Below are 25,006 nucleotides of genomic sequence, written 5' to 3' on the forward strand. Positions count from 1 at the left end.
GGAGTCAGGGAGTCTGGCCCAAGGACAGAGGCTAGGCTCAAAGACCCTTTCACTCAGGGAAACCCCTTCCTGGCTCTTTCCCTCTCATGAACACCCATGTTGAAGGAGGGGCCCTGGTGATGGTGATGATGATTATAGGATTTAGCTGTTGTGACTGAGCCCTAACTCTGAGTCTGGCTCCAAGCCCTTTTCACACATTAGCTCTTTGAGCAACTGGCAGAGTCTACTGGGTGTCCCAGCGAATCCACTGCCCTATGCACAAACTCCTGCCTGTGGAATGGGAGGGAGTGCTGCGTGCTACTTCTGGAACACAGAAGTGTTCCAGGCTCTCTCCTCCTCTGCCAGCTGGATGCAGGGCCAGAAAATGGGAGAAGCCTGGGTCCCTGCATGACCTCATAAGGAGAAGCCAGCTGACAGGCTAAACACTCCCCAGGACAGTTACCTGGGCAAGAAGCACACCTTTATTGTGTGGCATCATCACATACTCCAGTCTTACTGATACCACAGCTTTTAGCATTCCCTAACCTACAGCCACCCTATAAGGATCAGGAAATGGAGGCCCAGAAAAGGTAAGCCACTTGCCCAAGATCACAAACCTAAAAAGTGGTAGAGCCAGGATGTGAACTCAGTAATCAGACTCCAGACCTCCTGATGTTAACTACTAGGCCCACTCTACTAGGCCACCTTCCTAACAAGTCAGTTCCCCTCCTCCAATTGCCCTCTGAGATGCTACAGTTCACCCTTCCCAGATTCCCTCCAGGAGATGAAACTTCTCATTACAGGAAAGATTCCAAACCCATTTCGGGGAACACAGTAATCCAGTCTCCCCATAATCCCAAGGGACACCAGCTGTCTGCTCCTCCCCACCCTATTGGCCCTCAATGTTGAGCAGACTCAACATTGGCCCTTATTTCCCTCCTTGCCCAGGACCAAGGACTCTGCACCCTAGGTACCTTGCTGTAGGGCTGGCTACAGACAATTTTGACCCGGTCCCAGCGCTTCTCGGCGGCTGCCCGGACCAGCTTGTCAGGCCCAAACATGCGAACGCGGTTGGGGTTTGAGCCACTGCGGCTCTCAGAAGGGGACATGAAAGATGAGGTGACCAGAAGCACCTGGGGTGGGAGAAACCACAGTGAATGAGAACCAGGGCAGGTTGGCTTAGATGAGAACTTCTAGGGGCTGGGGAAGAGGGCACAGGGCCCATGTAGGGGACTAGGAGCCACTAGAATGTAGCTTGGGCCTCGATGGCCCCAGACCCTTCCTTTGTTTCTGGGCCTTGAGTCAGTCCTGCCCTGACACAGGCCCCAGAGGGATCTTTTTATCCTCCAGATGTGAGCGACCCTTATCTAAATTCTCCCATGGAGTCTTCCATATATCTGGCAATACAGCAGGCTACATGTCCTAAGGAATTTTCCCGGGAGAGAATACTTGGTAAACTGGAACAATATTCAAACACCTTTTGGAAATGTACAGGTGAGTCAGCGGCAAGGCAAGGGGAATTACTAGAGACTGGAAATGAGAGAACAGAATCCAAAGAGTCAGAGGAGCTGCACTAAGTATTAAGTGATTGTTTCTCAGCTCAACCCTACCCTCTACAACTCATCTCCGTGATCTGGGCCTGCACTTGGTAAACCACGTTTCTGCTTCCCTAGCTGATCATGACCAGGCTCTGCCAATAGGGGGAGCGAGAGAGAGAGGCTGCAAGGCTGCAGGAGGGAGGAGGGACCTGCTCCTCCTGCATTTGCAGATCCTGTGAGCATCACCCCTAGTTAAGCTTCAGCTTCTGCAGTGGTTCCTGCCTGCAGCAGCGGATGTATCCAGTTTGCAGTGTCCCAGTACCTCCAGAAACAGCCTCGTTCAGCCCCTCTCAGCAGCCGCTGGGGGAGAAAGCCCTCCTCAAATGATCTGAATTTCAGCTCCTGGGGCCCCACCTCCAAGTTTCCAAACATCTACGTTTTAACAATTCCTGCCCCTCTCTTTTGTTCCCCCAACCCTGGGAGTGGTAGCTACTCCCTGCTGATATGAAGCTTCTCCTTCATATCTTAGTCTTCCAGTAACACCTAGTTACTGGTTCTTTCTACTAAATTCTCTGTTAAAATAACTGGTGTGGTTTTAGTCTCCTGGCAGGACCCTGTCTGACCCGGCAGCACTAATGTTGGTAGTTTGTCATGGTGCTGATCTCAGGTGGCAAAAACTTGATTTTATTTATTATTTTTATTTTTTTTAAGAAACAGGGTCTTTCTCTGTCACCCAGGCTAGAGTGCAGTGGTACGATCATAGCTCACTGCAGCCTCGACCTCCAAGGCTCAAGTGATTCTCCCACCTTGGCCTCTGAGTAGCTGGATCGAGAGATGCACAACACCACACCTGGCTAATTTTTTATTTTTTGTAGAGGCAGGGTCTTGCTATGTTGCCCGGGCTGGTCCTGAACTCCTGGCCTCAAACGATCCTCTCACCTCAGCCTCCCAAAGCTAAGGAATTACACGCATAAGCCACCACACCCAGCTAGAACTTGATCTTTAAGGGTTATGCACTTGGTGGTGAAAGAGAACAAGAGAGAAAACCCAGGCTCCAAGCAAGGGAGAATGGCATCTCAGAGATCCTCACCACATTGCACAGAACTGAGGACTCCCCAAAGGCAATGCCCACACTAGTTAAATGAACAGGAAATGCACCTGTGGAAAGAGTCCCTGGGAGGCCTGTCTTGACCTTAGCTTGGGGGGACACCAAAGAAAAGGTGAAAATTCTTCTCTGGAGAACTCCTCACAAGTCTGTTCTCTCAAGGAATTTAGAGCAGAAATTCATGTTTGCAAACTGCATTGAAAAACTCAAGCTGAGGCCAGGCACGGTGGCTCATGTCTGTAATCCCAGCACTTTGGGAGGCCAAGGAAGGCAGATCACTTGAGATTAGGAGTTCAACATGGTGAAACCCCGTCTCTACTAAAAATACAAAAATTAGCCGGGCATGGTGGCAGGCGCCTGTTGTCTCAGCTACTCAGGAGGCTGAGGCAAGAGAATTGCTTGAACCCAGGAGGCGGAGGTTGCAGTGAGCTGAGATCACACCATTGCACTCAAGCCTGGGTGACAAGAGGCCAGGAGTTCGAGACCAGCCTGGCCAACATGGTGAAACCCCGTCTCTACTAAAAATACAAAAATTAGCTGGATGTGGTGGTGGGCACCTATAATCCCAGCTACTCAGGAGGCTGAGGCACAAGAATTGCTTGAACCCAGGAGGTGGAGGTGATGGTGAGCCAAGATTGCGCCACTGCACTCCAGCCTGGATGACAGAGCAAGACTCTGCCAAAAAATAAAAAACAAAACAAAACAAAAAGACTGGGCATGGTGTGGCTCACACCTGTAATCCCAGCACTTTGGAAGGCCAAGGTGGGTGGATCACGAGGTCAGGAGATCAAGACCATCCTGGCCAACATGGTGAAACCCCATCTCCACCAAAAATACAAAAAATTAGCTGGGCGTGGTGGCATGTGCCTGTAGTCCCAGCTACTTGGGAGGCTGAGGCAGGAGAATCACTTGAACCTGGGAGGTGGAGGTTGCAGTGAGCCAAGACTGCACCACTGCACTGCAGGCTGGTGACAGAGCGAGACTCCATGTCAAAAAAAAAAAAAAGATGAATGCAGCCACTTTTGGTTGGGTATATTTTGTTACTGACTTAGTCACTTAGTCTCTTTTCTAACTGACATGCTGTGAAATTTATAAAACTGAACAATAAAGCCTTTTGCTGAGAAAAACAACATAACCATAGCTCTTTTTGTGCGCAGCTGATTGTGCAAAGGAAACAAGAAAGACAATTATACAGAAGGGAAGCTTTCTCCCTGACCTTGACTATACTTATTTAGAAAAGGCCTGATTTGGAGCTGACAGGGAAGCTGCATTTTCAGTGACTAAAAGGGGTAAGGCAAGCTGTGGTTGGCAGCTGCTATCCACATGAACCGAGATTTCCTCTGAGGGTTAGACCACTGGCTTCCTTGGCTTTAGGGCCTTGCAACTTGGGCTGAACCATGCTACCAGCTTCCCTGGTTCTCCAGCTTACAGACAGTCTATCATGGGACTTTGCAGCCTCTATAATCATGTGACCCAACTCTCGTAATCTCTTCTATCTATATCTATATCTATAAACTATTGCTTCTATCTCTCTGCAGCACCTTGACTAATACAACTACCCATTCCATCTTACTAGAAAGACAGCAAAGGTAAATAAACATTCACGTACCAGATATGATAAAATTTTAGCTAAAAATGTACTTATTCTGTCTTTATCATTATAAAGTAGAATTCTGGCCAGGTACAGTTGTCCATGCCTGTAATCCCAGCACTTTGGGAGGCCAAGCCAGGCAGATTGCTTGAGCCTGGGAGTTTGAGACCAGCCTAGGCAACATGGCAAAACCCCATCTCCACTAAAAATACAAAAATTAGCCAGGTACGGTGGCAGGTGCCTGTAGTCCCAGCTACTCAGGAGGCTGAGGTGGGAGGATAACCTGAGCCTGGGGAGGTTGAGGCTACAGTGAGCCATGATCATGCCACTGGACTCCAGCCTGGGTGACAGAGTGAGACCCTGACTTAAAAAAAATAAGAAATAATAAAGTAGAATTTTGGCCGGGCGCGGTGGCTCAAACCTGTAATCCCAGCACTTTGGGAGGCCAAGGCGGGTGGATCACGAGGTCAGGAGATCGAGACCATCCCTGGCTAACATGGTGAAACCCCGTCTCTACTAAAAATACAAAAAACTAGCCGGGCGCCTGTAGTCCCAGCTACTCGGAGGCTGAGGCAGGAGAATGGCGTGAACCCAGGAGGCGGAGCTGGCAGTGAGCCGAGATCGCGCCACTACACCCCAGCCTGGGCGACACAGCGAGACTCCGTCTCAAAAAAAAAAAAAAAAAAAAAGTAGAATTTTGATCTAAATCCATTTGCCAAAAGAACACATAACCTTTTTTTTTTTTTTTTTGCGACCGTCTCAGTTTGTCATCCGGGCTGAAGTGCAGTGGCATGCTCATAGCTCACTGCAGCCTCCACCTCCAGGGGTCAAGGGACCCTCCCACCTTAGCCTTCTGAGTAGCTGGGATTACTAGTATGCACCACCATGCCTGGCTAATGTTTTTATTTTTGGGACAGACAGGGTCTTGCCTTGATGCCCAGACTGGTCTCGAACTCCTGATTTCAAGTGATCCTCCCGCTTTGGCCTCCCAAAGCACTGGGATAACAGGCATGAGCCACTGCACCCGGTCAGAAGCTTCATTTGTTAAGATGTACCTTGTAGAGCAGAAAAAGCACTTGATAAGATTCAATACACATTCATGAAAAAAAAAGCTCTCAACAAACCAGAAATAGAAAAGAATTTTCTCAACCTAACAAAGGACATCTATAAAAAACAAACAACCTATAGCTAACACCATATTTAATGGTGAAGGACTCAACGCCTTCCCCCTAAGATCAGGAACAAAGCAAGGATATCCACTTCCACCACTTCTATTCAACATTGCACTAGTCAGTGTGACAAGGTGAGAAAAAGAAAAAAGAAAACTATCTTTTTTCACAGATGACGTGATTGTCTATGCAGAAAATCCCAAGAGATCTAGACAAACTACAAGGTTTAGTAAGTGAAGGTCACAAGATGAGAAGTCAATATACAAAATCAACTGTATATTACACATCATTTCTGTGGTATTCTGGCCAAATTGTGCAACCTAAATTAATCACAAGGAAACATCATATATTTTGTACAGTAAGTGATATCTGACAAAATCACTGACCTCTACTCTTCAAAAACATCAAAGGCACACACCCAAAGTCACAGGAGCCTTCATTCCTTCCGTTCTCCCTCCCTCCCTCCTTCCCTTTTATTTTTTTTTGAGATGCAGTTTCACTCTTGTCGCCCAGGCTGGAGTGCAATGGTGCGATCTCGGTTCACTGCAACCTCTGCCTACCAGGTACAAACGATTCTCCATCTCAGCCTCCCAAGTAGCTCGGATTACAGGCCTGCGCCACCATGCCTGGCTTTTTTTTTTTTTTTTTTTTGTATTTAGTAGAGATGGGATTTCTCCATGTTAGTCAGGCTGGTCGTGAACTGCTGACCTCAGGTGATCCACCCACCCCGGCCTCCCAAAGTGCTGGGATTACAGGCGTGCGCCACCCATGCCCAGCTTCTTTCTTTCTTTCTGTGACAGCGTTTTGACGTTGTTACCCAGGCTGGTCTCAAACTCCTGAGGTCAAGTGATCCACCCGCAGTGGCCTCCCAAAGTGCTAGGATTACAGGCATGAGCCAGCACACCAGGCCTTCTTTTTATTTTTTAATAGAGACCGGGTCTCAGTATGTTGCCCAGGCTGGTCCCTAACTCCTGGGCTCAAGTGACCCTCCTACCTCGGCTTCTTAAAGTTCTCGGATTACAGGCGTGAGCCACTGTGCCTGGCCGTCACAGGAACTCTTTTTAATGAATGGAAACCAAGGAGATGTGACAAATCAACGCAATGCATGATTCTGCATTTTCTTTTGCTGTAAATAACATTATCGGGGCAATGAAGAAAATGTGAAGAAAGTCTGAGATCAGATGATATAGCACTGTATCAATGTTAATTTCCTAACTTTGTAATTGCAATGTAGTCAAGTAAGAAATGTCTCAGCTTTTAGGAAATACTCACTGGAGTATTCAGGGATAAAGGGGCATCATGCACATAATTTATGCTCAGTGCAGAAAAAAAATATGTACATATTTGTTACCTTTGGGGAATATGAATGAAGAGTATATGGAGGCCGAGGCAGGCAGACTGCTTGAGCTTAGGAATTTGAGACAAGCCTGGGCCACGTGGCAAAACCCCATCTCTATAAAAATACAAAACTCAGCTGGGCATGGTGGTGCAAGCCTGTAGTCCCAGCTACTTGAGGGGCTGTGGCAGGAAAATCACTTGAACCTGGGAGGCTGCAGTGAGCTGAGATCATGCCACTGCACTCCAGCCTGGGTGACAAAGTGAGATCTCGTTTCAAAAAACAAAAGAGGCCGGGCGCGGTGGCTCATGCCTGTAATCCCAGCACTTTGGGAGGCCGAGACGGGCGGATCACGAGGTCAGGAGATCGAGACCATCCTGGCTAACACGGTGAAACCCCGTCTCTACTAAAAAATACAAAAAACTAGCCGGGCGAGGTGGCGGGCGCCTATAGTCCCAGCTACTCGGGAGGCTGAGGCAGGAGAATGGCGTGAACCCGGGAGGCGGAGCTTGCAGTGAGCTGAGATCCGGCCACCGCACTCCAGCCTGGGTGACAGAGCCAGACTCCGTCTCAAAAAAAAAAAAAAAAAAAAAAACAACAAAAAAACAAAAAAACAAAAGAGTAGGCCAGATACATACAGTGGCTCACATGTGTAATCCTAGCACTTTGGGAGACCGCAGCAGGTGGATCACTTGACCTCAGGAGTTCAAGACCAGCCTGGGCAACATAGTGAAACCCCATTTCTACAAAATATATTTAAAACTTAGCTGGGCATGGTGACTCCCACTAGCTACTTGGGGGGCTGAGGCGAGAGGATCACTTGAGCCCAGGAGGCAGAGGTTGCAGTGGGCTGAGATCATCCCACTGTACTCCAACCTGAGCAACAGAGTGAGACCCCCATCTCAAATAAATAAATAAACAAACAAACAAATAAAATGAAATATATGGTTTAAAAAAGAGACAGTTTGGCATTGGCATAAAGAAAAATACACATATCAATGGAACAGAGAAGAGAGTATAGAAATAAACCCACACATATTGTCAATTAATTCTCAACAAGGAGTCAAAATGATTCAATGAGAAAAGGGAAGTCTTTTTTTTTTTTAAAGTATTTTCAGTCAGGTGCAGTGGCTCAGGCCTGTAATCCCAGTACTTTGGGATGCCAAGGTGGGAGGATCACTTCAAGCTCAGGAGTTCAAGACCAGCCAGGCAATGTAGGGAAACCCCATCTCTACAAAAATTTTTTTTTTGTTTTGAGATGGAGTCTCGTTCTGTCACCCAGGCTGGAGTGCAGTGGCGTGATCTCGGCTCACTGCAAGCTCCGCCTCCCGGGTTCATGCCATTCTCCTGCCTCAGCCTCCCCAGTAGCTGGGACTACAGGCGCCCACCACCACGCCTGGCTAATTTTTTGTATTTTCAGTAGAGACAGGGTTTCACTGTGTTAGCCAGGATGGTCTCGATCTCCTGACCTTGTGATCCGCCCACCTCGGCCTTCCAAAGTGCTGGGATTACAGGCGTGAGCCACCACGCCTGGCCAAATTTTTTTAAAAAATTAGCCGGGCATGGTGGCTCACACCTATAGTCTCAGCTACTCAGGAGGCTGGGGCTGGAGAATCCCTTGAGCCTGGGAAATGGAGGTTGCAGTGAGCCAAGATCATGTCACTGTACTCCAGCCTGAGCAACAGAGTGAGACTCTTTCTCAAAATAAATAAAATAGGCCGGGCGCGGTGGCTCAAGCCTGTAATCCCAGCACTTTGGGAGGCCGAGACGGGCGGATCACGAGGTCAGGAGATCGAGACCATCCTGGCTAACACGGTGAAACCCCGTCTCTACTAAAAAATACAAAAAACTAGCTGGGCGAGGTGGTGGGCGCCTGTAGTCCCAGCTACTCGGGAGGCTGAGGCAGGAGAATGGCGGGAACCCGGGAGGCGGAGCTTGCAGTGAGCTGAGATCCGGCCACTGCACTCCAGCCTGGGCGACAGAGCGAGACTCCGTCTCAAAAAAAAAAATAAAATAAAATAAAATAAATAAATAAATAAATAAATAAATAAATAAAATAAATCAGCATTGTCAACAAACATATAAAAAAGATACAGAAAAGGGCCAAGCATAAGGGTCTTTATAAGAAAGGAAGACTGGGTGTAGTGGCTCATGCCTATAATCCCAGCACTTTGGGAGGCTCGGGTGGGTGGATCACTTGAGCCCAGGAGTTTGAGACCAGCCTGGGCAACACAGTGAAACCCTGTCTCTACAGAAAATAACAAAAGTTAGCCAGGAGTGGTGGTGTGCACCTGTAGCCCCGGCTACTTGGGAGGCTGAGATGGGAGAATCACTTGAACCTTGGAGGCAGAAGTTGCATTGAGCTGAGATCATGCCACTGTACTCCAGCCTGGGCAACGGAAATGAAATCCTGTCTCAAAAATAAAAAAAGTAGGCCGGGCGCGGTGGCTCAAGCCTGTAATCCCAGCACTTTGGGAGGCCGAGACGGGCGGATCACGAGGTCAGGAGTTCGAGACCATCCTGGCTAACACGGTGAAACCCCGTCTCTACTAAAAAATACAAAAAAAACTAGCCGGGCGAGGTGGCGGGCGCCTGTAGTCCCGGCTACTCGGGAGGCTGAGGCAGGAGAATGGCGTAAAAACCCGGGAGGCAGAGCTTGCAGTGAGCTGAGATCCGGCCACTGCACTCCAGCCTGGGCGACACAGCGAGACTCCGTCTCAAAAAAATAAATAAATAAAAATAAAAATAAAAAAATAAAAAAAGTAAAAGAAAGATGGGCGCAGTGGCTCACGCCTGTAATCCCAGCACTTTAGGAGGCTAAGGAGGGCAGATCAGGAGGTCAGGAGTTTGAGACCAGCCTGGCCAATATGGTGAAACCCCGTCTCTACTAAAAATACAAAAAAAAAAGTTAGCAGGGCATGGTGACAGGCACCTGTAGTCCCAGCAACTCAGGAGGCTGAGGTAGAAGAATCACTTGAACCCGGGAGGCAGAGGTTGCAGTAAGCCGAGATTGCGCCACTGCACTCACTCCAGACTGGGCGACAGAGTGAGACTCTGTCTCAAAAAAAAAAAAAAAAAAAAAAGAAAAAAAAAAGAAGGTAAGAGAGTCAGAGTTGGAGAAGTGACAATGGAAATGGAAGCAGGCATTAGAGGGACAGGAGTGCTGGCTTTGATGAAGGAAGGGCCACAAGCTGAGGAGGGCAGATGGACTCTAGAAGCTGAAATAGGCAAGGAAATGGATTCTCCCCTAGAGCCTCCAGAAGGAACACGGCTCTGCCCACACCTCGATTTTAGCCCAGTAAGAGTGATTTTAGACTTCTGACCTCCAGAATAGTCAGATAATACATTTGTGTCACTTTAAGCCATGATCCAAACTTGCTCTCTTCCCTGATGTGCAGTTTACCGCCCCGTGTCTGCCTTCTGTCTCCTTCGTACACTGGTGATCCTCCAGAGGGCAGCAATCAGGTGTGACTCACATCTGCCCCATGTCTTCCCAGCCCCAGCCCCTGGGGGAGACGGTGATGCGGGCATGAGGGGCAGAGGTCAGTATGGGATCCATCTCATAGCCCTGCTTACCTCATAGTCTTGCTCCCCAGCGCCTCCAGCTGAACTGCCCACCAGCACCTCCACGAAAGCTGAGCCATCATTCCCAATGTCCACACTGTGTATCTGCTCCTCCTTCTCCAACTGTGGGCAGAGAGAGAAGCCACTGTCAGTGCCTGCTCTGCCCCTGGGCTCACTGTGGGACCTCAGGATGAATTTCCTTTGGATCACCATGTCCCTGTAACGTCAACTCTGTGAGGGAGCACACCAGGGTTGACTGGTGCCATGAGTCCCCTCCACGCAGCATAGGGTATGGCATGGAGCAGGAATTGACAAAACAGTCACTGAATGAATGCACACGCCCCCACCCCACACATACCTGCTTCCCTGACCTCTCCAGACTCCACCACGTCAGCCTATCACACGCCACCATGGAGCTCTCCTTGGTAAGCACTTGTCAGAGTTATAACTTTATTCAAATCATCATGCAGACAAACAGCACATGTCACCCCTCACCCACAATTGCAGAGGACTCCAGGAAACCTCCCTGAGAGCAGGGGCTTTGTCCAATCTTGCCCACCACTAGTTCCTGGGTTTGAATCCCAGCTCTGCTGCACACTAGCTGTATGACCATGCCAGTTAACCTTTTGGAGCCTCAGTTTTCTCACCTGTAAAATGGGAATGACCACCATATCTAGGATCATGCACATAAATAATGGCCACAGGGCATGGTGAGGAGTAGGCAATTAACCACTGTCAGTCAGGAGGTATTATTAGTCAGTGCTTGACAACTCTTTGTTGAAAGAAGAAAAGAGCTACCTATAGGAGGCCTCATCTCAAAGGATCTGCCATTCCGGTCTGACAGATGAAGATGCAGAAAGCCATGTGGGCCATGTGGGCATGGGAGGCAGTTAGGTTGAGGCAAGTGTCCTACCTTCCAGTTTGGGGCTCTTTTATTAGGATCCTAGAATGACACATTATTGTAACTCTCAAAGGTACCTAGGCCAGGTGCAGTGGCTCAAGCCTGTAATTTCAGTACTGTGGGAGGCCAAGGCAGTGGATCACTTGAGGCCAGCCTGGCCAACATGGCAAAACCCTTCTCTACTAAAAATATAAAAATTAGCCGGGCATGGTGACGCCTGCCTGTAGTCCTAGTTCTTCAAGAGGCTGAGGCATGAGAATCTCTTGAACCTGGGAGGCAGAGGTTGCAGTAAGCAGAGATCGTGCCACTGCACTCCAGCCTGGTTGACAGAGCGAGACTCTGTCTCAAAAAAAAAAAACAAGGTACTTAGTCCACCACCCTACACTGCCCTCTCCTCCCACCCGTGATGATGACAGATGCTCCAATCTGCTCTGTTGCCTCCCTGTCAGATCATCTAGACATCACCTGCACACTGCTATCAACAGGAACACCATCGTATGGGAGGAAGGAGCCTGGACTTGGGGTGAGGTAGGCCTGGGCTCAAATACAGCAATGCCATTTCCAACCTATACAACCTTGGGTGACCTAGTCAACGTCTCTGTGAGGCAGTTTCCTCACGTGCAAAAAGGGAAGAGGGTCATAACAACCCTCCTTCCTTGGCCAGGCACAGTGGCTCACATCTGTATAAGCAGCACTTTGGAAGGCTGAGGTGGGAGGATCACTTGAGGCCGAGAGTTTAAGACCAGCCTGGGCAACATAGCCAGACCTTGTCTCTACAAAAAATACAAAAATTAGCCAGGCATGGTGGCATATACCTGTGGTCCCAGCTACTCAGGAGGCTGAGGCGGGAGGATCACTTGAGCCAGGGAAGGTCAAGGCTGCAGTGAGTCGTGCTCGTATCACTGTACTCTGGGCGACAGAGTGATGAGACCTTGTCTCCAAAAAAAAAACTTACCCTCCCTCTGAAGTAAGTTGAGATGACACACAGAGTTAACAACTATAACCACAACTGCGGCCAACATCCGAGTGCACTCAGTGCTCCTGGTATGCCAGACTCTTGCTAATAATACATGTATCTACTCTCCTGCAACGGCTCTGCCAGGCAGTTGCTATAATTATCTCCATCTTACACATGAGCAAACGGAGGCAGGAAGTGATTATGTAACTTCACAGCTGGTGGGTGGCAAAGCCGGACCGGAACCCAGAAAGGCTGGCGACAGTCCATGCGTGCTCCTCCATCACACCACTAGCGTGCTGGAGAAGGAAGATGGTGCTGGAGGAAGGGCCTGCCTAAGGCTGAGGCCGGCAGACCTCCTGCTGACTCCTCTGCCTCCACCGCCACTCCCAGCCCTGGGCCCTGGGCAGTGTACAGTGCTGCCTGGGCTCATGAGAAGTCCCAGTCTGGGCCGGGTGCGGTGGCTCACACTTGTAATCCCAGCACTTTGGGAGGCTGAGACAGGTGAATCCCTTGAGGTCAGGAGTTTGAGACTAGCCTGGCCAACATGGTGAAACCCCGTCTCTACTAAAAATACAAAAATTAAAATTAGCAGGGCATGGTGGTGAGCGCCTGTAATCCCAGCTACTGGGGAGGCTGAGGCAGGAGAATCACTTGAACCCGGGAGGCGGAGGTTGCAGTGAGCCGAGATTGTGCCACTGCACTCCAGCTTGGGCAATGGAGCGACACTCTGTCTCAAAACAAAACAAAACAAAACAACAACAACAAAAAAAAAAAAAAAAAAAAAAAAAAAAAACAAGAAGTCCCAGTCTGACTGCTTAGCCTCTGGCCAGGCTTTGTGACTCTTCACCAGCCACAACAGCCTCCCTTCTGTGCCAAGAACAGTCTGGCTCCTTCCCACCTCAGGGCCTCTGCACCTGCCAATCCCCCTGTCTGGACCACTTTTCTCTCAAACATACCCATAGCTGGGTAAAAGTTTACCTTCTGTGCTTCAGGTGCCCACTCAGATGTCACTTCAGACCATAAGTAGCCTACCTCGCCCCCTACCCGGTGCCACTCTCTATCTCCCTACCCGACTTTACTTTTCTTCATGTTTACTGCCTGGTGTTACACAGTTACATCTTTTTTGTTTGTATTTGTCTAGCATCTGTCTCTCCCGCTAGACTTTTAAGCTCCACGACAGCAAGGACAATGTCTGAGTTGCTCCCTCCTGTGTCCCCAAGGCCAAGAACAGTGTCTGGTCCTTCCCAGCTCTGCTGATTTCCTGCTGTGTGATCCTGGAGCAAATGGTTTCACTTCACCCCTTGTGCCTCAGTTTCTGAACCTGTGAAATGGGGACAGTAAAAACGCCTACCTCATAAAGTTGTTGATAACATTCAAATTCATACCAAGAATGAGAAATAACATACCAAGTGCCTGGAATACTGCCTGGCACAGAGCAAACACTATATAAATGTCAGCTGTGAATATCATTAACACAGCAGGCCTCTAGTGCATTCCCAATGGATGGACAGACAGACGCAGAAGAGGCCCCCGGCGACCGTTTGCAGAAGTTACTACTCAAGAGTTACTAAGCTGTAACTCTGGCTCTGTCCTCCCTTACCAGGTGGCCCTGTTGAACCCCTTCTCTGATGCTTGCTTGGGTGTCCCATCTGTCACAAGTGGATCATAATGGCTAACATTTTCAGATTCTCACCATGTCCAAGTGCTTGGTGTATGAGTTTCCTGTTACTGTTGTACAAATTAGCAGAAACTTCGTGGCTAAAAAAAACACAAATTTGGCCAGGCACAGTGGCTCACGCCTGTAATCCCAAAACTTTGGGAGACCGAGGCGGGCGGATCACCTGAGGTCGGGAGTGCGAGACCAGTCTGACCAACATGCAGAAACTCCGTCTCTATTAAAAATACAAAACTAGCCAGGCGTGGTGGCCCATGCCTGTAATCCCAGCTACTCGGGAGGCTGAGGCAGGAGAACTGCTTAAAACTGGGGGGCGGAGGTTGCAGTGAGCTGAGATCGCACCACTGTATTCCAGCCTGGGCAAGAGGAGCGAAACTCCATCCCCCCCTCAAAAAAAAAACCCCATAAATTTGTTATCTTATAGATCTGGAGGTCAAAAGTCTGAAACTGGGCCTTACAGAGCTAAAATCTAGATGCGGCACGGCTGCATTCCTTCCTTCCGAGAGCACTAGAGGAGAATATGTCTCCTTGCATGTTCAGCTTCTCGAGGCCACCTGCCTTCCTTGGCTCACAGTCCCTTCCTCGTCTTCAAAGCCGCTGAAAGCGCTGGCATCACTCCAGGCTCTGCTTGCATCTTCACAGCTCTGGTTCCAGCACTCTTGCCTCCCTCTTTCCCTTATAAGGCTTCCGGGGGTTACATGAGGTCCACCGGATAACCCAGGGCACTCTCCCCATCTCAAGATCCTTAATTTAATCAAACCCACAAAGCTCCTTTGGTCATTAAAATATTTCCAGGTTCTGGGGACGAGGACATGAACATCTTTTGAGCGCCACCGTTCTGTCCACCACACTTGGCTAAGCATGCACCAGGCATCACTGAAGCCTCAAAACCACTTTAAGTAGAAGGGTCTGTTATGACTCCAGTTTCACAGATGGGGAAACTGAGGCTCAGACAGGTTAAATCAATAGCTTACATGGCACACAAGCTAATAACTAGCAGAGTACTTCGGACCCAACTGCCTGACTGCAAAGCACTGCCCAATACCACCACTGTTCTCAACTCCTTTCCTTCCATCCCTGAGTCAAACTCAACATCTTTACCTCTCCCACAATATTAAGCACAGCTCCTAAATCTGGTAGGATGGAGATGCTTGTATTTTAAATGAATGATTCCTACTGCATATATAACTATTTTTACTTTAAACATGCACAGGCACTCCCTGACATTTCTTCTTCATATATAAAAAAACTCCTGGCTAGGAGCAGTGGCTCACGCCTATAATCCCAGCACTGTGGGAGGTGGAGGCGGGAGAATCACTTGAGGCCACGAGTTCAAGACCAGCCTGGCCAACATAGCAAAACCCTGTCTCTACCAAAAATACAAAAAGTTAGCTGGCTGTGGTGACACACACCTTGATAGTCGCAGCTACTCAGGAGGCATGAGAATTACTTGAACCTGGGAGGTGGAGGTTGCAGTGAGTTGAGATGAGCCACTATACACCAGCCTGGGCAGGTGACAGAGTGAGACTCTGTCTCAAGAGAAAAAACAACAGGCTGGGCACGGAGGCTCACACCTGTAATCTCAGCACTTTGGGAAGCCAAGGCAGGCAGATCACTTGAGGCCAGGAGTTCGAGACCAGCATGACCAATATGGTAAAACTCTTTTTCTACTAAAAATATAAAAATTCTCCAGGCATGGCCGGGTACAGTGGTTCACACCTGTAATCCCAGCACTTTGGGAGGCTGAGGCGGATGGATCACCCGAGGTCAGGAGTTCGAGACCAGACTGGCCAACATGGAGAAATCTCGTCTCTACTAAAAATACAAAAAGTCGCTGGACGTAGTGGTGCACACCTGTAGTCCCAGCTACTTGGGAGGCTGAGGCAGGAGAATCTCTTAAACCCAGGAGGTGGAGTTGCAGTGAGCCGAGATTGCACCATTGCACTCCAGCCTGGCCAACAAGTGAAACTCCGTCTCAAAAAATAAAAAAATAAAAATAAAAAAATTAGTCAGGCGTGGTGGTGTGCACCTGCAATCCCAGCTACTCAGGAGGCTGGGTGACACAGCGAGACTCCGTCTCAAAAAAAAAAAAAAAAGTAAAAAAATACTTTTAAAAATTCTGATAAAAATGTTTATACATAGAGGCTGTGGGTGGTGGCTCATGCCTGTAATCCCAACACTTTGGGAGGCCGAGGCAGGTGGCTCACTTGAGCCAGGAGTTCAAGACCAACCTGGGCAACACGGTGAAACCCTGTCTCTACTAAAAACAGAAAAATTAGTTGGGCATGGTGGCATGTGCGTATAGTCCCAGTTACTCAGGAGGCTGAGGCAGAAGAATCACTTGAACCTGGAAGGCAGAAGTTGCAGCGAGCTGAGATCATGCCACTGCACTCCAGCCTGGGCGACAGAGCGGACTCCATCAAAAAAAAAAAAAAAAAAAAAAGTGGCTGGGCACAGTGGCTCACGCCTGTAATCCCAGCACTCTGGGAGGCCGAAGAGGGTGGATCATGAGGTCAGGAGTTCAAGACCAGCCTGGCCAAGATGGTGAAACCCCTTCTCTATTAAAAATACAAAAATTAGCCAGGCATGGTGGTGGGTGCCTGTAATCCCAGCTACTTGGGAGAGTGAGGCAGAAGAATTGCTTGAACACAGGAAGTGGAGGTTGCAGTGAGCCGAGATTGCACCACTGCACTCCAGCCTGGGCAACAGAGCAAGACTCAATCTCGAAAAAAAAAAAAAAGTTTATATACACACGGAAACAACCCAATAAATGTCTATCAATTGATGAATGGATAAACATTGTACAATATATTTATGGAATATCATTCAGCTATTAAAAAACAATGAAGTTGTGATATATGCCACAACATGGATGAACCTCAGAAACATTATGCAAAGTTTAACAAGGTTAAGTGTAAAAGACCACATATACATTTATAAGTCCAGAATAAGCAAATCCAGAGAAGCAGAAAGTAGATCAGTGGTTGCCAAGGGCAACAATGGGGAGAGAATAAGAAGTGACTGCTAATGGTTATGTGGTTTCTTTTTGGAGTGATGAAAATATTCTGAATTAGAGAATGGAGATGGTTGAAGAACATTGTCAATAAGCTGGAAAAAAAAAAAAAACCCTGAAATGTGCACTTTATTTATTTATTTATTTTTGCTTTTTGTTGAGACAGAGTCTCGCTCTGTTGCCTAGGCTGGAGTGCAGCAGTGCGATCTCAGCTCACTGCAACCTCTGCCTTCCGGTTCAAGGGATTCTCTTGCCTCAGCCTCCCGAATAGCTGGGACTACAGGCACGCACCACCACCCCCGGCTACTTTTTGTATTTTCAGTAGAGACGGAGTTTCATCATGTTGGCCAGGCTGGTCTTGAACCCCTGACCTCAAGCAATCCACCTGTCTCAGCCTCCCAAAGTGCTGGGATTATACAGGTGTGAGCCACCACATCTGGCTGAAAGGTGCACTTTAAATGGTTAAAACAGTAAATTTTATGTGAATTTTATCTCAAAATAAGAGATGAGTGCTCAGTATGTATCAGCTGTGAGGATAAGGACACAAGATGATTATCATCTGTGGCCTGGGTTCGTGTGCATGCACCTTTCTCAGGGAGACACGGTTCATGATATGAACTGTTCCTGAAACAAACATGGCACAGGAGGGCAAAGTTCCTGAGAGATATATTGCTAAAAAATTGTTCCACGTTGATGAAATACAATCTTTTTTTTTTTTTTTTTTTTTTTTTTTTTTTGAGACAGAGTCTTGCTTTGTCACCCAGGCTAGAGTACAGTGGCACGATCTCGGCTCTCTGCAACTTCCACCTCCTGGGTTCAAACAATTCTCCTGCCTCAGCCTCCCGAGTAGCTGGGATTACAGGCGCCTGTCACCGGACCTGTCTAACTTTTACATTTTTAGTAGAGACAGGGTTCCACCATCTTGGCCAGGTTGGTCTTGAACTCCTGACCTTGTGATCCACCCGCCTCAGCCTTCCAAAGTGCTGGGATTACAGGCGTGAGCCACTGCACCCAGCCAAGAAATGCAATCTTATGCATCATTTAAAAGGATGAGGTAGGCCGCACACGGTGGCTGACACCTGTAATCCCAGCACTTTGGGAGGCCAAGGCAGGAGGATCACTTGAGGTCAGGAAGTCAAGACCAGCCTGGCCAACACAGGGAAACCTCATCTCTACCAAAAATACAAAAAGTAGCCAAGCCTGGTGGCATGTGCACCACTGCACTCCAGCCTGGGCGACAGAGCAAGATTCTGTCTCAAAATAAATGAATGAATGAATGAATGAATGAATGAATGAATGAATGAATGAGGTAGAAATTTATGCAGTGTGCATCTCCAAAATACACTGTTACTTGAAAAACACACACAAGGGAACAGTGTATATACCATGCATTTTTTAAAACGGGATGGAGGGGGTAGGTATATATGCTTGTATGTGTACAGAATGACCCAGGAAGACCACCCAAAAAAACTGCTAATGCTGGTTGCATCAGGAGAGAAGAATGAGGGAGCAGGATTTGGAAAGGAAGCAGGGAGGGATGGAAAGGGTGAGGGGAGATTTTCTTTTTAGTGTATACCCTTTTGCCCCTTTTGAATTTCGCACTATATGCATATAATACCCATTCAGAAAGCAAATATAATAAAATCACAATGGCCAGGTCTTGTGGTTCTCTCTGTAATCCCTGTAATCCCAGCAATGCAGGAAGCTGCCTTAAAAAAGCTCAAAAAAAAAAAAAAAATTAGTTGGGTGTGGTGGTGTGCACCTATAGTCCTAGCTACTCAGGAGGCCAAGTTGGGGGATCACTTGAGATCAACAGTTCAAGAACAGCCTTGGCAACATAGTGAGACTCCATTTAAAAAAAAAAATCGGCCGGGCGCGGTGGCTCAAGCCTGTAATCCCAGCACTTTGGGAGGCCGAGACGGGCGGATCACGAGGTCAGGAGATCGAGACCATCCTGGCTAACACGGTGAAACCCCGTCTCTATTAAGAAATACAAAAAACTAGCCGGGCGAGGTGGTGGGCGCCTGTAGTCCCAGCTACTCGGGAGGCTGAGGCCGGAGAATGGCGTAAACCCGGGAGGCAGAGCTTGCAGTGAGCTGAGATCCGGCCACTGCACTCCAGCCTGGGTGACAGAGCGAGACTCCGTCTCAAAAAAAAAAAAAAAAAGAAAAAAAAAATCAAATATAAATAAATAAAACCACAATGTTATCTCAATACAACCGAATACTATACAGAAATGACAATAGGCCAGGCGCAGTGGCTCATGTCTGTAATCCCAAGGATTTAAGAAGCTGAGGCAGGAGGAATGCTTGAGCCCAGGAGTTCAAGACCAGCCTAGACAATACAGTGAGACCCCATCTCTGCAAAAAAAGACAAAAATTAGCCTGGAGAAGTGGAACATGCCTGTCGTCCCAGCTATTCAGGAGGCTAAGGTGGGAGGACCGCTTGAGCCCGGGAGGTTGAGCCTGCAGTGAGCTGAGATGGTGACACTGCACTCCAGCCTAGGTGACAGAGTGAGCCCCTATCTCAAAAAAAAAAAAAAAAAAAAGAAAGACAATAGGAGTTGGGCACGGTGGCTCATGCCTGTAATCCCAGCGCTTTGGGAGGCTGAGGCAGGTGGATCACCAGAGGTCAGGAGTTCGAGACCAGCCTGACCAACATGGTGAACACCTGTCTCTACTAAACACAAAAAATTAGCCGGGAGTGGTGCTGCATGCCTGTAATCCCAGCTACTTGGGAGGCTGAGGCAAGATAATCACTTGAACCTGGGAGGCGGAGGTTGCAGTGAGCTGAGATTGTGCCATTGCACTCCAGCCAAGACAACAAGAGTGAAACTCCATCTCAGAGAGAGAAAAAACAAACAAACAAACAAACAAAAATCACAATAAACCATCTGCAGCTACACTCAACGCATAGATGAAATGAACAAACATAACAAGGGAACCCAGACAAGAAAAGTTTATACCACACGATTCCATTTCGTATGCAATTCAAAATCAGGCAAAATGAATCCATGCTGTTAACAATCAGGACAGTGGTCACCCTTGCAGGGGTACTGACAGGAAGAACCTGAGGGAACTGCTGGGGGCTAGGCATGTTCTGTGGCTCTGCGCTGCATCTGGGTGTGGAGTAGACAGGGCTGCAGTTTGCGAAGAGTCACTGAGCTCTATGCTTACTTACACCTTCACTTCACTCTATGTATGTTACACGTCAAAAAACAGTAAAAACAAATTTAAAACACCACAGTGGCAAACTGAATGACTAGAAAACCAATGACAATCAAAAATGACCACAGGCCCTACTGCTGATGAACATTTCTTCTAAAAATGACACACCTCCAGTGACACACAGGAGTTATATCTGGGTCTTATCCAAGCCACCCCTCCAGCCCAGGAGTAGTTAGCAAAGAGGTTGGCATTTCCCTCTGGGAGCAGGTGATGAGCTGGCAACAGAGCCTTCTGTGGCTACTGCAAACAATCAGGTGTGTGCGGCTGTCATAAGCAGATGGCTAAGCCCCATGTGGTAAGATCCAGATGTTGCCTAATAATGATTAGAGGAGAAAATGCAGGGTAGTAGAAGAACCCACAGATGTGGCCAGGTGCAATGGCTCATGCCTGTAATGCCAGCACTTTGGGAGGCCAAGGCAGGAGGACTGCTTGAGCCCACGAGTCCGAGACCAGCCTGGGCAACACAGTGAGATCCCATCTCTACGAAAAATTTTTTAAATTAGCTGGGCCTGGTGGCACGCACCTGTAGTCCCAGCTATTCATGAGGCTGAGGTGGGAGGATTGCCTGAGCCCAGGAGGTTGAGGCTACAGTGAGCCATGACTTTGCAACTGCACTCCAACCTGGGCAAGAGAGTGAGACCTGTCTCAAAACATAACAAAACAACCCAGAGATAAGGCTGCTGCCTTGGTGGCCAGAAATTTCTGCCTTATCAGTTACGTCAAAATAATCAAAATTAGCATTTGATGAATCCAGAGTAACCCCATATATTAGTCATTGACAGATGCAAGCAGTCATTCTAAAGAGTCTCTGACGTGGAATAAGTTAACAAAATAACTGTTGCAATGCTGGTCTCCCACTCCTGTGTGCGGCCCCTGCAGTTGATGGTCAACATGGAGCCAGCAGGATCCTGTGAAGGCCTAAGGCAGATCCTGTACCTCCTGTGCTCGGAGCCCTCCAGTGGCTCCTATCTCACCCGGAGTAAAAGCTCAAGTCTTTTCAATGGCTTTCCAGGCCTTAAGTGGTTTTTTAGGGGCTCCCAGTCCCACCATGTTACCTCATCTCCTACCTCTCTCCCCCTGGCTGACTCCACCCCAGCCACACTGGCCTCTTTGCTGTCACAAGCCAGCTTCAGAGTCTTTTCCCTAGATATATACATAGCTCATGTTGCTCAAATGTCCCCTTTCCAGGGAGGCCTTCCCGGATCCTATCATTGAAATAAAAATCCTTGCCATGCTCCAGCTCCAGCTGGGGCACTCTCATTCCCCTTCCTTAAGTTCCTCCATAGCACTCATCATCCAACATATGTTTTACTGACTCATTTGTCAGTCTTTCCCTACTAATGTGAAAGCTCCACAAGACTGAATTTCTTTTGTTTTTAAGAGACAGCATCTCGCTCTGTTGCCCAGGCAGGAGTGCAGTGGTGCCACCATAGCTCACTACAGCCTTGATCTTCCAGGCTCAAGTGATCCTCTCGCCTCAGCCTCCGGAGTAGCTGGGACCACAGGCATGGGCCACCACGCTTGATAAATTTTTGTATTTTTAGTAGAGATGAGGTTTCCCTGTGTTGCCCAAGCTGATCTCGAACTGCTGGGCTCAATGACCCTTCACCTTGGCCTCCCAAAGTGCTGGGATTATAGGCGTGAGCTGCTGTGCCCCACTGAGAGTGAATATTTGTCTTCTGCTGTGTACTGCTATATTAAAACAGTGCTTGGCCTACAGAAAGCACTTAATAAATACTCGACTAAATAAATGAGTGAATGAACAAATAAATCCACCATCTACCCCCGAGTGTATAGGTTCTTTCCCTGCACTGACAACTTCCACATTCTGTCTCCAGCTCCACATGTGATCCCTAACTGCCTCCTGGATGCCACCCCTTGACTATCCCAAAGTCACATCAAACCTGGACATCCCAACTGAAACACATCACCTTCCCAAGCTGCTCCCTCTGGGGTCTACCATGTTGGTGACAGCTGCAATACTCCCTCAGTCTCTCCCAGGCCAGGGACACATTCTGTCTCTTCTGCCTCCAGTCACGCTGTTTCCACAGCAACTGGGGTAACAGAATGAAATGTGATTTCGCTGGACTCACCTGATCATAAGAGAGCCCAGCGGAATCATCACCCAGTAAGTAATAAAAACATGAATCCCTCCCTCTACACAAACACCTACTTGTTGACAGAGCACTTGTACAGACATTATGTCACCGAATTTTCACAACTCCGGCTTGGATGTCATTATTCCCAGACATGAGAAAACAGGTTAGAGAAATGAAACAATTTGCTTGAGGTCACCGAGTAAGAGGAAGAGCTGGGGGCTTGCATCTAGGTCCTAAGACTAAAACTGTCAGCAACCTGTTTTAGTACAGCAACCTGTACCTATCACAGTTTAAAAGACTGAGGTCGGGTACAGTGGCTCACGCCTGTAATCTCAACATTTTGGGAGGCCAAGGTGGGTGGATCACTTAAATTAGCATTTGGTGCTAATTTGCCTTGAACTCCCGAGGTCAGGAGTTCAAGACCAGCCTAGCCAACATGGCGAAACCCAGTCTCTACTATAAATACAAAAATTAGCCAGGCATGGTGGCACATGCCTGTAAATTCCAGCTACTCAGAAGGCTGAGGCATGAGAATCACTTGAACCTGGGAAGTGGAGGCCATTAGTTGACAGGTGCTAAACATTGACATCAATTGGGATGGACTAGATGATGTTACAGTAACAAAGGAGTCCCTAATCTCAGTGGTTTGAAACCACAAAGTTGTATTAACTTATACTGTAATAATGCTGTGTAACAAATCATCCTAAAACTGAGAATTTTTTTTTTTTTTTTTGAGACAGAGTCTCACTCTGTCTCCCAGGCTGGAGTGCAGTGAAACCATCACAGTTCACTGCAGCCTCAACCTTATGGGCTCAATTGATCCTCCCCACTCAGCCTCCCTAGTAGCTGGGACTACAGGCATGCGCCACCACGCCCAGCTATTTCTCATATTTTTTTGTAGAGATAGGGTTTCCCCATGTTACCCAGGCTGGACTCAAACTCCTGGGTTCAAGCGATCCACCCACCTCGACCTCCCAACATGAAAACTGAGACTTACACCAACAAGCATTCTTCTAAGAGTTCATGGGATGGCTGCTTTGGCTGCAGTTTGGAAGGATTCAGGTCTCTTCCATGAGATTTCAGTTTTCTGGGATTAGCAGTAACCTGACAAATGTTCTCATGGCAGATCATGGGAGCACAAAACCCAAGTGCATTTAAGGCCCTTGCTGAAGTTAGATGTGCTGAAATTCCATTAAGTAAATCATATGGTCAAACCCATCAATGGAGCAGGGAAATATACTCCCCCTCCAGAGGGAGGGAGAGGAGTGGATATTTGCTGAATGACTGCCTATTCTCAAAAGGTTAATTTTTCCTTCACCCTAGCACTATCCAGAGGGTGTTCTGCTCCTTATAGTCATAAACCAGCCCCCAGGCCAGGAACGATGGCTCACACCTGTCATCCCAGCACTTTGGGAGGCTGAAGCAGGAGAACTGCTTGAGTCCAGGAGTTTGAGACCAGCCTGGAAACATGGTAGAAACCCTGTCTCTAAAAAAAAAACTAGCCAGGCATGTTGGCGCACACCTGCAGTACCAGCTACTCAGGAGGCTGAGGCAGGAGGATCGCTTGAGCCCAGGAGGTAGAGGCTGCAGTGAACCAAGCCAAGATCATGCCACTGCACTATAGCCTGGGAACAGAGTGAGACTCTGTCTCAATAGATAAATAAAAGACTGTCAGGCAAGTTGTATAACTTATTTGGGCCTCAGTTTCCTCATCTGTAAAAGTGGGGATAACAGAGCTTGCCTCTTGGGGTTTATGAGGACTCAATGAGCTAATCTATGTGAGTGAGGTGTGTAGAGCAGTGACTGGTAGGTAATGTTGAATAATGTTAGCTCTCATTACTATTCTTTTATTTTTTATATTTTGGGGGTCTCGCTGTGGTGCCCAGGCTGGAGTGCAGTGGCGCAATCTCAGCTCACTACTGCCTCCATCTCCTGGGCTCAAGCAATTCTCTCACCTCAGACTCCCCAGTAGCTGGGATTACAGGTGCACACCACCATGCTCAGCTAATTTATAAAATTTTGGTAGAGATGACATCTCACTATATTGCCCAGGCTGGTCTCAAACTCCTGGGCTCATGCGATCCTCCAGCTTCGGCCTCCCAAAGTGCTGGGATTACAGGTGTGAACCACCACACCTGGCCTATTATTCTTTAAAAAAAAAAAAAAAAGTATTTATTTTAATAAAAATAGAGACAGGGTCTTGATATGTTGCCCAGGCTGGTCTGGAACTCCTGAGCTCAAGCAATCCTCCCATCTCAGCCTCTGAAAGTGCTGGGATTACAGGCATGAGCCACAGCATCCAGCCAGTTTCCCCTTCTTTAAAGTGGAGTTGATTGGCTTAGATGACCTTCCTGGACACCTTCCAGCCCCGAGCCCACTGGCTGCAGGAGGCAGGGTACATGGCAATGATTCATTTTGTTCCAGCTGAGGAAAGTGAAACCCAGAAAGTAGAAGCCACCAGCCCAGGACCACACACTGATTCCTGTGGTCATCCTGGACCTCATCCTTGGGTCTCCTTTGCTCTCTGCTGAGGGGCACAGGGATTATGCCGCCCATTTTCCAAGTAAGGAAGCTGAGGCCCAGCAAAGAAAGTGACTCAACCCATTGCCAGTTGGTTCAGGAGCAGAATCTGGTACCCCGGACTCCAGACTCCTAGTGAGGAGGAGGTGGGGTGGCAGGATCACCTGTAGAACCACAGAGATGGTCTTCTCGCCTGCCTTGGCTGCCCGCCATTTTCGGTAAGTGTCTGCCTTGAGAAGATTTTCTGCACAGTGGGTCTGGAAACAACAGTGGGAGAGGAGAATTAGAGCACAGAAATGACAGCTAGGCCTCCAGCTCTCAGTTAATTCCT

At 48.1% G+C, this 25,006-nt stretch overlaps 1 protein-coding gene across 2 annotated transcripts in view; it reads right to left on the minus strand.

The window, feature by feature from the left end:
* Positions 1–25,006, minus strand: part of XRCC1 (X-ray repair cross complementing 1) — a 35,356-nt gene that overhangs the window by 9,757 nt on the left and 593 nt on the right. For both annotated transcript variants that reach the window (XM_050771146.1, XM_050771145.1), the window contains exons 2-4: positions 24,840–24,932; positions 10,295–10,405; positions 954–1,112 (exon numbers count right to left, since the gene is read on the minus strand). In XM_050771146.1, the coding sequence (XP_050627103.1) occupies positions 954–1,112; positions 10,295–10,405; positions 24,840–24,932 (363 nt within the window). The remainder of the gene's footprint in view (positions 1–953; positions 1,113–10,294; positions 10,406–24,839; positions 24,933–25,006) is intronic.

Source organism: Macaca thibetana, chromosome 19, assembly GCF_024542745.1.
Source record: "Macaca thibetana thibetana isolate TM-01 chromosome 19, ASM2454274v1, whole genome shotgun sequence".
In the NCBI taxonomy this organism is placed as follows: Eukaryota; Metazoa; Chordata; class Mammalia; order Primates; family Cercopithecidae; genus Macaca; species Macaca thibetana.